Below are 12,500 nucleotides of genomic sequence, written 5' to 3' on the forward strand. Positions count from 1 at the left end.
TTTCAACAAAGCGAATAGATCTCTTTTGCAATAAAAAGGGCATTTCAAGATTACATTTCCCAGTGACTCCCCAGATAAGTGAACAATAGCGAAACCTGGAATGAACTGCACTGAAATAAAGCTGGCGCCATAATGTCCGTTGGTCAGCGCCATCCAACTTTCCAAATGTTGAAAATGTTTTTTCGTTACATTGGCGAGAGCTTCGCCTCTTAGTACCCCCCGCCCCTGTTTACATATCATCAACCGGGATTTCTGTTTGCGGTATTTTGTAGAGTTTCCTCTACAGTACGCCAGGTCTTTTGCGGATCGCAGTGAATTCGTTAGAACCTTCCACTGCAGTGATGAATTCGAGATTTATATATGTCCGAACCTAATTTATTCCTATCTTATTTATGCTGTTCTAGAATTGACAGCTCTCTCGTTTATTTTTTTAAATATGCCAAATAGGTGGTTTCGGCCTCTTATGCGCTTTACTAAAGCAGAAGTTTTTCGCAAGTTTTTGGCGCTATTTTGCCCTTGGTTAACATTGCTACAGTAAAAGCGCAGCTCTATTATTTTTTGCGACTATTGTGTACTACATTAGGGTCAATTTCGCAAAGACAGTACACATTGGAGACCATGTGTTCATTTTTTTTCCTGTGTTACAGGCTGAACCGAGGTGTAGTGATTTGTGCACGCCATCTTGGAATAAAGCAAGAGGTGGTCACTAAAATCACTTAGCAAGACACCTGGGTCCTGTTCGTCGCAATTAGTCAAGCAAAAATCAATTAGGGTCTCACCCGACCCCAAGTAGCACGTGTAGGCGCATTAACAATGCTAGAGAAACCATGTAAAGAAATGATGTCGAGAAAGCCACTTGTTGCCGCTGATTGTTCCAACACATGTTATGGTAAAATCGGCCATAATTACAATTGGTTTCTTATCGGTATGCTATCAAGAAAAGAACAAAAATCTTGCAAAGGGGGCCGATAACCAACACCGAACACAGAACCGCTTCTACTGATAAAAATCGCAGACTTGAAAAACTGTACTTCTATGAAAGATTATTTTTACCCTACAGTGGAACTCCACCGCCTTTACTATTTTTCCTAGACATTGTTCCGCACCTGTATCCTTCGAAGCGGATGATGTCCGCAGTTTGTGCATACCATGTTTCACTGAATGGCAATATGTCAAAACTGCGGTTTGAAGAAGATAAAGAAAAAAGAAATGTTGCCCACCTCATCCTTATTCTTTAAGCTACACACGTTTGCGGAATAAAAGAAAAATGTGGACCGGGCTTGTGCGGCCGGCCCGTTTTAGAACATCGAAAGAACTAGAATCTTGGTAAACACGGTCTCGCGTTAGGAATGGCATTCCTCGCACCAAGCAGTGCAGTCATCCCCATTTTACTCAAGTCATTTTTATCTCGGATGCGAATGGCTCGCGTTCTGGCCTGCAGCCTTTCGCACAAGGACATGCCCGTTTTCCCGCCACGCGAACGCATAGCCCTTTTCTGTACCGTTTTCACGTGCCAGGAAATCAGACCGGCGCACACGTCTTTCTGCTTGGAAATAACTCGGATCTTCTAGGTGCTGTCTGCGAAGGAAAGGCGCGTTATAAATCAAGGGTTTTACGGAAAGCGGAAGTCATCCGAAAGAACGGCCGAAACTAGGCACCTGAGACGGCCGCGAAAAATTCCGAAACGGTACCGGGGCGAACACTTATCGCTTGCCCTATCTTCGGATAGGGCAAAAGGAAAGAGACGTATGCGGCACCAAACCGTTCGCCGCTCCGAGGCCCATCCGCGGATGTGAAATTCTTAAGCCTCCGAAACAGGGTGCGGCCGTAAAAAAATTCCCGAACTTGAGAGTGTGCTCCATTTTCAAAGTCCAAACAAATCTACCGCGTCTGCTGGGGAGAATGGCGGAAAATTCAAAGTCCGAACAAACCTACCGCGTCTGCCAGGGCGAACGCACCCCAAGTCCGCCAAGCTGACTCTGGGGAAACGGGCAATTTTGCGGCGCTTAAGCTGCGGGGCGGGGCGGAAAATTAGCGACGCTTACCGCCGTATTCAAGAACGACACTCAAGGTGTGACTTAAGTTCGTGACTTAAGTTCTGAGTAAAGTATGAGTGGCGAAGGAAGTTTCAAAAACGGCACTTAAGCAGCACTTATGAAAGTAGCGCTTTTAGATGTAAGTAGGCGCCATGGGAACGAGGCTAAGCAAACATTTCTGTATATCTAATAAATTCATGAACAAATAAAGAACAGAAGCGCCAAACCAGCGCTGCTAATACATAGTACAAGTCTCAACTAACGTTTTAACAACAACAAAAAGTTTTTTTCGGCTAGCTTTGGAGAACTAATATTACTTGTCTGGCCACAAACAAAGACGTCACTATAGTAGCGCGCGTAGTACTGCTCCTGTCGACGTCGTAGTCTTTCCGCTCGCGCGCGTCCATCGGTTGCATCATCGCCAGCATCGCCAGCTCTTTGTCTCTGCTTTATATTGTTATCGCGCATTTTAATTGTAAATTCACTGCTTTTATCGTATATCTTTTGGTCTTATATTTATTGATAGTGTGTAGTCATTTGTAGTGTGTTTTGTTTTCTGTACTGCGTTATTCTTTGGTGCTGTGTTGCGACGCGCGCGTGATGGAGAAAACGGAGAAGGGCAAAATTAACTTCTCCAGAGTAGAGCGAGCTCTTCTCCTCGACCTCGTCGACAAGCACAAGGCCGTACTAGAGAACAAGAGAACTGATGCAGTGTCAGTTGCACGGAAAAGGAAAGAGTGGGAGCTTATAGAAACCCAGTTCAACTCCAGTCACAACGTGAGCCCACGGACATGGCTCCAGCTGAAGAAATGCTGGGAGAACTGGAAAAATAAGTGGCGAAAGGCGAAAGCGGACGACAACCGGGAGATATTTAAGACCGGTAAGTCCTGTTTTCTTTCATCTTTGATTCTTTTTTGCTGACGAATTCAGAGGTTCTCTCCCAGACTACAGAACTGTTCCGATTGCTTGCTGCCTGCATTTTATGACTAGATTCCCCCTCCGCCCCTCAAAAAAAAAATACAGAGAATGTTTACGACATTCGAATCTGAGCGAAAGCATGAATTTGTGCTACGTAGAAGACGACGGTGAGCAGGCAGTGCCGCGGGACGGAGCAAATAAAAGTCGAAGACGACGCTAATTCACGACGCGAGAATGTGGAGCAGTTTAGCAATAGGTGTGTTCGCTCCGACGGTAGCGTAGTGGTCTCGCCCAACAGCCGTTAAAGATCTGTTCGCGCAGCCGCGGGTTCGATTCCCGTTCGTTGGTATTGATCGAATTTCCTTTTTCATAATTTGACCTCAGCTATATATATACCTCAGCACATAAGGAGTGATCGACTGCATTAAAAAAAAGTTTATCCATACTATTTCAATGCTAGTAGTCATGGTCATGAACAAAGCTCAGTTCACAGTTTCTGTTGGGACATGATGGATTTTGGTTACTTAAATTAAGCATTTTAAAGATTGTCTATGAAGCCAGTGAGCCCAGCTCCACTGTGCTCTACATTAATAACGCCCTAAAATTGAAAAGAAGTTGCCCACTCTGCCTGCTTCTGGTCTTTTGACATTACACCTACCATTTTGCTTTCCGTCGCTCCCTGTGTTGTCCTTAACTTAAGCTGAACCCTTCTCGTTAGCCTCCACTTTTCTCTTGAGGAACAGTGGTACACTGACATTCATGATCTAGGAAAACCTGCCATATGCACTCCATTCCATTCTTATCCTTCTATTATTTCCGTTGATGATTCGGATCAGCTGTCACTAGTTGCCCTAAGTGACCTGTTCCTCTGCCACTTCCAGCACCTCGCTACCAATTGTGAACTGTGAGGTGCTGGAACTTGTGCTGCCAATTTTCTTGCTGTGCGTTTTCACCGCCACAGTTAGTATCTAGCTTTCACGCACCCGCAGTTTGGAGTCAGCATGTTTAAGGTTGTTTCACCCGGAGAGTATTACTAAATAAATGCAAATATCGTGCTTCTGTCAGAGAAAAAGGCTCCTGCTTGCGCGAATAAACATGCATGTTTTCGTTGCTTCGTAGCGCTTAAATTCTGAAAGATACTTTGGCGTTCATGTCGAATGTGCTGAGTGTTTGTGAATATTCATCGAGGGATTTTTCCAGTGGTTGTAACAGCGCTTTCTGTGAATACCTAGGCGGCGGCTCAGCGGCCCCCAGCCAGCTCACTGAAGACCTGCAAAGAGTTGGCAGTGTCGCATCCCACATGGGGGTTCGCTTGGCGAACCCCTTCGACAGTGATCGCCACCAAGCAGACCCAGGCGGCGAGTCCCAACCCACACCATCGGTGGCCGCCCTGCTTTCGCGCACTCAAGATGGTTCTATTCCAGGAGCCAGTGGTATGACTTATTTTATATGTATATATATATATATATATATATATATATATATATATATTATATATATATATATATATATATATATATATATATATATATATATATATATATATATTGTACTGCAAGCTCCAAAAAATATATATGAGATTATTTTTCTTGGAATAAATATTCTGTGTATGTACTGCTTTTCTGTTTTTATTCCTAGAGGATTAGATGAAACACTCCAGCAAAATGAATTGCAGCATCCCTGCCTGGCGCTTGTGTCTGACCATTTTTGCTGTTGTAGGCTGCTTCTGTGCTTATTATTTTGTTTTTTTTTCTGAGCATATGAGCTCTTCTGTCATTAAAAGTGTGCATAACAGCTGTAGCCATGTCCAATTTTCTGTGGCATCTGTGTTGTCTTGACCTGTCATAAAAATATTGGCCTGTGTGACCAGTGTTATCAAAGCTACAGATAAGAGGTGCGAATGCACTGGCCGAACATATTTTCCAAGGTGGTCATCCAAGGAGCATGATTGGCAGTGTATGTGACGAATGTATTCCGGAAATGTTTCCCTTCGAAGCAGGCTAAGTGCATGTTTTATGCCTCCTGTTTTGTTACATAAACGAACTCTAACGGAAGCATTGATTGAGTTACTGCACGACCAAAAATGATAAAATGTCACCTGAAGGACATTGAAAGCAACGAATACAAGCGTACAAAATAGCGCAGAATGCGTTTAAAGTACCCACTTCATTGTAAACCATTCAAAGGCTAAGGTAGCCTACAGTACTAGCAAAGATTGAAGTGTTTCTTGATCTAAAGCGACATTGCATTGGATTTGCCCTCATTTCAAGGTCTAATAGCAAGCACTTCCTCCGCATTAGGTGATGCAGAGGACCCGCTGTGGTCCTGGCACTATGAAGAGGGTAGCCCGCAGCAAGATGAGCAAATGGAAGAGGAGCCAGTGGCCATGGCAGCCTCCTTAACATCAGCCGCAACGGCAACCGCAGCACCCTCGGTGCTTACTGCTGCCTCTACAGCAAGGGCAGCAGGTACCAGCCGCATGAGCTCACAGAGGCAGTCGCCTGCTGTGTCACCTGCGCCAAGCGGTTTTTTTGTTCCGGCAACACCGGCAGCCGCAGCACCCTCACCCTCAGTGCTTCCTGCTGCCTCTGCAGAAAGCGCAGCAGGTACCAGCCGCACTGCGGGCATGCATAGGCAGTCGCTGGTCGAGCAAGAGCTAGCAGCTCGCCTTAACGATATTTCTACCGAGAGGGCACAAAAGTGTAAAGAGCACCGGCTGCGGATGAGACTCTTACGAGCAGACCACCGCGACAAGCTCGCAAAGCGAGCGGCAGTCCATCAGCTCGAGATGGAAAATCTTAAGCTTAAGAATGACTTGAAACGGTCGAAAAAGATCCTTTTGGAGCTGCAGATAAAAGCAGTAAAGGGGGAACTGTGAGGAGGGTGATGTTGGAGGTGGGGCAGGGGGACATAATCTGAAAAATGAAAGCACTGCAACTATGGCCAAGTCGCCTGAGAGAAGGGATGAAGTGGGGGGGTATACAAATAAGGAGCCAGATGAAGTCAATATAATGCCAGACGGTGTTCTTTAATGTGCACTGACATCGCATAGAACACAGGAGTCTGCAATTTGCCCCCTAACGAATGCAGCTGCCACAGCCAAGAGGCTAGTACCATAGCCCCTGAGCCATCGCAGCAGGTGAAAAATTTGTAACCTCTTATAGGAGCTCTGAAAGGGGCTCTAGTAAAGTTACAATATGCCTGGGACGTTAAAGCATGCTCACGAATATTGTGTAGCAAGAATTTTTTTAATGCGCTTTGTAGCGGCTGAGCTCTCTGCAGTCAAAATTTGAATTCTCTCCTCTCATCACACTTTGCACGCTGGAAGGTCGGCGCTCCTCTGCCGGCCCCACCTCCGGGGTGCAAAGCTTCCTGACCCACCAGAGCTACGCGGCTTACTGGCCGTGGCCATAGTAGCTGCCCGACGTCTGAAAGAATGCAACCAGTAGCCATCTCTCAACTTATATACGCATTTGTGAGCGATGGAGAAGGGCGCGAGCATGTAAGTCTCCGGGAAGTGCTGGCCAAATTTGGCGCGTGATTGTGGGTTCTCTGCAGGTGTAGAGGTGTATTATTTGGCTCGGATGTTCATGACAAGCAAATGCAGTGATTGAGAGAGTTGAGGTGCTCTCCTCGGAAGGTGTTTCACAGCGCCTTTAAGTCTTGCTTGAATTTCAACCTCATCCAGCTTCTCTTAGTTGCTTTTTACTACAGAATGTCTGTAGTGTTTAGGATAGTCAAGCTGCCGCATTGCCTCAATGGTTATGGCGCTCGGCTGCTGACGCAAAAGCCGTAGGTTCGATCCCAGCTGCTGCGGTTGAATTTTGGTGGAGGCGAAATTCTAGAGGTTTGTGTACCGTGTGATGTCAGTGCACGTTAACGAACCCCAAGGAGTTTATATTTACGGAGCCATTCACTATTGTGTTCCTCGTAACCCGACTCAGTTTGGGACATTAAACCCCCTTAAAGATAGCCAGTTGCTATATCCAGTTTGTAGTATGGTTTTATGCAGAGTAAAAGCATGCAGATTCTGTTTTTAGCTGCCACATGGTTGTGCAGTATGGTTTTAGTAATGTGTTCTGTTTGAACCAAATGTTTTGTCGTTCTTATTAATCAGTAGAGAAAAAGAGCGCGGACCTCCTGCCATGAGTTATTTCATGAGGACGTAACTGCCACTTTGAGGCCGACTTGGCACTTTCTACGGGGTTGGTTGACTGCACTTTTTAGACATTCTAGTGGTCCAGCCACTTCTTTCCCGGAGCCACGGCAGTAGACTAAAAGCTGGTTTAAAAAGCGCCTCTGCTACATTTCCTGTTTGATGTTTTGAAGTGTACGTAGTGCTATTTTTTGCTAATTCCCAGGTTTCCTGCATATGTAAGTGAATGCTGTTTTGAAATCTACTTTTCTTCCTTTGTTTGGTACAGTCGTTTTCCAGCAATCTTTTTTTTTTCTCATTATGTCTTTTGCATAGCGCATAGGTTTCTTTACAGCTTTGTACCATGTATGATCATCTGCTGAATCTAATGTACAGTCATGCCATGTTAATTTTACCCCTATTGAAAGGGGCAGGTTTTCTGGGACCAAACTTTCGGATTGTATTTATGCCTCATTCAAATCCAATGTCTATGTCGAGACAATGGGCTGGGTGAAAATGCATATAGCCTATTGGGACATATGTATTTTTGTCTTGTTATTATGGACAGCGATGACAACCAAATCCCAAGTGCCTCTACCAGATGTTGTACCCCTTGTATATTGATATTGATTGTTTTGAAGCTCCTCGCGATTACAATAACGCTCCCGTGTTTCCCAATTTCCATGTGCCACTATAGCAGGCTGCAGCCATAAAGCTTTATTTAAAGAATATTTGCTTCTTTTTCTTCACAATTCATTATTACGGCCAACTCACTTTATGGGCACTTTTGCTGGCGAACACTGTCAAGTTTTTTGCTTGTGTGTGATTTTCCTGCCCCAGTGTTGGCCACTGTGGGTATTGCATAAATAAGCAAATAAAATGCAGCACCAAGTGCAGTCAGGGTTTTTTCTTCATTTTGTAACAGTGCAATTTACAAAACTTCCTTGAGTTGTGGAAAACACTGTTCACCAAACCATGGCATATGCTGAACAAATTTTAAGAGAACCTATAAACTCTCAAACTACACATGAGAGAAATGGGTGGGATGGTTTTCTCAGGAGGATTAGGAGGAAAGGCAGGAGGTTAACCAGTGAATAATCGGTTTGCTACCCTGCACGGGGGGAAAGTAGTGAGGAGAATCTAGACCTGCACCCGTCAGTGGGTGCAGGTCTAGATTCTCCAGTGCACGGCAGCGAGACTGTCTTTCGGCGCTGTAGGCAGGGCATTCACAAAGAATGTGGGCTATAGTCTCATCACACCCGCAGATGGCACAGCAGGGCTGTCACACATACCTATTAAGAAGGAGTAGTGCTTAGTGAAAGCTACACCAAGCCACAGGCGACGCAACAAAGTTGCTTCACATCGCGGTAGGCCAGATGGAAGCCAAAGCTTTAGATCTGGGTCTAAGGTTTTTAAAGGCAAATGCGAGAATTAGCCTGAATTCCACGCGGCAAGCGTGATGTCCCGCAACAGTGCTGCGTCGGGTCTCGTGATGGGGATGGACACACAATCACCCTCGTGGTGAGCAGTTCGCGCGGTCTCGTCCGCATGGTGGTTGCCTGTGATGCCGCTGTGTCCTTGCAGCCAATGGTAAACAATATCGTGCCCTTTGTTGGTGGCTGTGTGGTGGAGCTCTCGGATTTCGGCAACAAGTTGTTCATGGAACCCATGACGAGCAGATTGTAGCGCTTGGAGGGCTGCTTTTGAATCAGTGAAAACAGACCATTGCTGGGCTGTTTCTTCACTGCTATGCCACTTGAGAGGTTCATTGATTACCATTGCCAACATTACTGGACCCATATTGCCAGCCTTCACCGAGGACAACCGCGTCATTTCCCCATTCTTATTTCCAAGTTGACCAGTTCAGTCTTGCATTGGCATCTGCTAGCCATCCTGATTAGCTTGGTTTCTAGAGCAACTGCCCCAACGGGCAGTAGTCATAGGCTTGGTCCTTGTACCGGGATGAATTTATGTTTCAGTTGGCTGTTAGAAAGATAGAACAATGTCCTTTTCACACTTTGGTACCTTTGGCCGCAACGAATGCAATTTTGTGTGATACAAAGCTTTGCACTGGCATTTTCTCATATCCATAACATAGAAGCTGTATGTCCGGGAGGTCACTTGAAATTAGGGGCTTCAGCTAGTGGCTTGCAAAAACCGCTTGTGTCTAACCTCCTAATTTTCCGGCACCACTCATGGATGTGCACAGTGAGTAGGTTTTTCTAAGTACTGGCACAGGCGTTTTTAAACAACAAAATCTAGGCTCCAACTGCCCGTTCTTCCAAGTGACATTGAAACTTGAAGGTTTCTTGGAGGCAGCTGTGTGCACAGTGAGTTGCATGATTCGCCATATCTTCGTCATAACTTATCCGTGCTTTGTTCAACAATTTACATACTCAAGAGTTCAACAAAGCTTTCTGTGGTCAGGTATTGCAATCGAAGTGAAGGAATGTAGTCACTGACCATAATTTTTTGTAGCTGTGTGGCAGGGTGTAGGTGCGTGCTAATCAGCGATTCCTGCCTTGCTTGAAATCTATATGTCCTTAGAGGGTTTCGCTAAGCAATTTGGATGAAATTAGCATTTATTAGAAGCAGGAAGAATTATGGTGCATACGCAATCATATGCCGCCGAGGCTGTAAAAGTCTGAAGCCTTGAACCGGACGCTCGGTGGATCATTTACAAATGTACAACAAGCAAGTAAGTAATTAAGTGGTTTATTAAAATAATAATAAAAAAAAAGAAAGGAAAATATTTTTGCTAGCCTACCATCAATACTGAAGCACCTGAGTTGGGCCAGCAGAAATGAACGATAGCAGGCAGAATGGAGAAATGAAATGAAAGAGGTGAGGGGACAGGAAGAGAGGATAGGGGGGGAAAGGTAATGTACACAAAAACTATTTACACAATAATAAATATGTACAGGTTGCGCACGTGATTAGTTCATGGTGAAGCAATAAAAACGCGCACAGCACAATGTTCACTACAGCTGCAGGGGGCGCCCAGCTGTTAGTCGGCCAAGGTAGCACTCGCTGAGCATTCGGTCACTGCGCGTAACTACCTGGTGGACACAACAACAAATAAGGAAATAAAAACTGGTGTAGTGCAACAGCGCATGAAAAAAACAGTGAAATATGATACAGTACAATATGATACATTATGATACAGAAAATGATACAGTACAGTCTCAGTACAACACTACTAATATTGTGAAAGCAGAAATACACAGGTGCAAGAGAAACACTTTTTTCGCAGGTAATAAGGGCGAAAATGCAAGACCCAGAGAAGTGCACAATGCGTATGTCGTGCTATTCCATGTCGGCGCATGTTAAACGACTCCAGTTGTTCTAAATTATTCCCAAGCCTTCCATTAGAGCCTCTTTTATAACTCATGTCATATCAGGGAATTAAACACCACAATTTAAAATTTTTATACCAATTTTAAGAAATATTTGAAACATGTGCAATGCAACAAGAAACAATATTTCATGGGTAATAGTGAACTCTTGAAGGGAAGGCTAGGATGTAGATTTTTATGTAGAAACAAGGCAAGGAAAAAGATAGTTGTCCTTCACACATTACTTCTGCAAGTTGTATGTCCAGCATGATGATGCCCCTCAGTGAAAGTACTGGGCAATGATCCTGTCTCTAGTTCTAAAACCACTTGCCGAATCCACTAGTGGCACTGTGGCTGGCGGCTGGGCTGCTCTAGAGACAGGAACAGGCGCAGTACAATCACTAGTGGCATCGTACAGTAGAGCAGGTGGGACGGGGTCCTTGAGCAGCCGGCCCAAGTTGTGCAGCGCCGCACATGCCGTAATCACGATAGGCACCGTGGCCGTCTTGATTTGTAGTGTCATGTCGAGGCATGGAAACCTTCTCTTCCACACCCCGAAGGTTCGCTCGATGCTGCATCGCGTTCTTATTTGTGACTTGTTATACCTGTAAAAAATAAACGTTTTCTTTATTGAGAGCTGCCTTTACCTTTGTTAAAACTACAGCTTGAACTTACTTGTACTGTGGACTTCCTGGTAGAACATCATTTCTCAAAGGAGTCATCAGGTATGGCCTGCATGCATAGCCCATGTCACCAAGAAGGATGCCGGGAATGTCCCCCTGTTCGTACTGCACCCTGGCCCGACTGTTGTCAAAAATGCGGCTGTCATGAGCCGAACCGGGCCAGCTGGCAACGAGGTCCAGAAACTGAAGTTTGGGACCTGTGATTGCCTGCAAAATAAATAAATTAGCACGAGTAATATCGACTTGACCTGCACTGCGGCGAGAATGTTATTCTGGAATATGGAAGGAAATAGTGTAGGGCAGCTGAATAAAAATGTGTGCTTGTGTAAACCACTTGCATATAACATCAACACTGCTTGTTTTGAGCAATTTATATTCGTGGACACTGCATAAAAAAGTTGCAGCAACAATGCACACTTGTCTCGTACTGTTATGTTATTTTCATGCCTGTCATTACTGAAGGCATGTGCTACATATGCAAAACAACTCACTACTGTAATAGGTTACCTCTGCATTGAAAACAGTCAAAACGAAGGCTTATTTGTGATGAAATAGGACCAGGTAATTATTGTCAAAGCTTACTCTACTCAAAAATAAGAATTAAGTTTGCATACAACACAATATTCCTACGGCCTGTACTCAGCTTCAAATCCAGGAAAAATCGCCGATTTAAACATTTTTCACAGAACTGTTTGTTAGTAGCAACATATTCTTTTGTTATGCTGTTATTGTTGTGATTATCAGCAGCAACAACGTAACGATGGTGAAATTACGAATTTATGTTATCAATACTAATATAACGCAAGGAGAAGAGAAAATTAAAAATACAATTACGGTAGTAAGGCAGCCTCGACCCCTGTTTGCGCCAGGGCAACTGAAATGCTGGCTTCTCCAAGTATGGTATCGAAGGGTGGCTGACATGCAGTCATTAGCTCAATACTTCAATACCTTGGAACCGATTATAGTGCGAAGGGCATTCCGAAGCATTAAATGGTGCCTCCCGCCGAATACTGAACATTATTTTTTCTCAGTTCGCCGAACATAATTTTTTTTTGTCGCAGAACTTACCTGAACATTGATGGAGAAGTATCCTTTCCTGTTGCGGAAGACTTCTGCATCATTTCCTCCCGGACTCTTTATGGGGATGTGGGTGCAGCCGATGCAGCCGGTCACGCCAGGGAACTTCGCCACTGCGTAAAATTCCTCCATAACTCCCGGGGCTTCGGCGGCGCTCGGGAACTTCACGAGCTCCGCGAACAATGTCTCGGCTATCATGTGCGATATGCGCGCGATGATCCGCGACACTGTCGGTTGAGACACGTTCACAAGATCACCGGTGACGATCTGGAAGGTCCCCGCGCCGTAGAACCGCAAGGCCACGAGCAGCTGAAGC

The 12,500-nt window shown here is 45.0% G+C and overlaps 1 protein-coding gene across 1 annotated transcript; it reads left to right on the forward strand.

The window, feature by feature from the left end:
* The first annotated feature begins 2,569 nt into the window (after window positions 1-2,569).
* LOC144109889 (uncharacterized) lies at window positions 2,570-5,832 on the forward strand. The gene is made up of 4 exons (XM_077642654.1): window positions 2,570-2,916; window positions 4,187-4,387; window positions 5,255-5,422; window positions 5,696-5,832. The coding sequence occupies exons 1-4, from the start codon at window positions 2,637-2,639 to the stop codon at window positions 5,830-5,832; spliced, it is 786 nt and encodes a 261-aa protein (XP_077498780.1). The 5' UTR covers window positions 2,570-2,636.
* Window positions 5,833-12,500: the final 6,668 nt, after the last annotated feature.

Source organism: Amblyomma americanum, chromosome 11, assembly GCF_052857255.1.
Source record: "Amblyomma americanum isolate KBUSLIRL-KWMA chromosome 11, ASM5285725v1, whole genome shotgun sequence".
In the NCBI taxonomy this organism is placed as follows: domain Eukaryota; kingdom Metazoa; phylum Arthropoda; class Arachnida; order Ixodida; family Ixodidae; genus Amblyomma; species Amblyomma americanum.

Coding starts and splice junctions, on each gene's coding strand:
- LOC144109889 (XM_077642654.1), top strand. CDS start 2,637: ATGGAGAAAACGGAGAAGGGCAAAATTAACTTCTCCAGAGTAGAGCGA. Junction 4,388..5,254: donor TTCTATTCCAGGAGCCAGTG/GTATGACTTATT, acceptor CCTCCGCATTAG/GTGATGCAGAGGACCCGCTG. Junction 5,423..5,695: donor CTCTACAGCAAGGGCAGCAG/GTACCAGCCGCA, acceptor TCTTACGAGCAG/ACCACCGCGACAAGCTCGCA.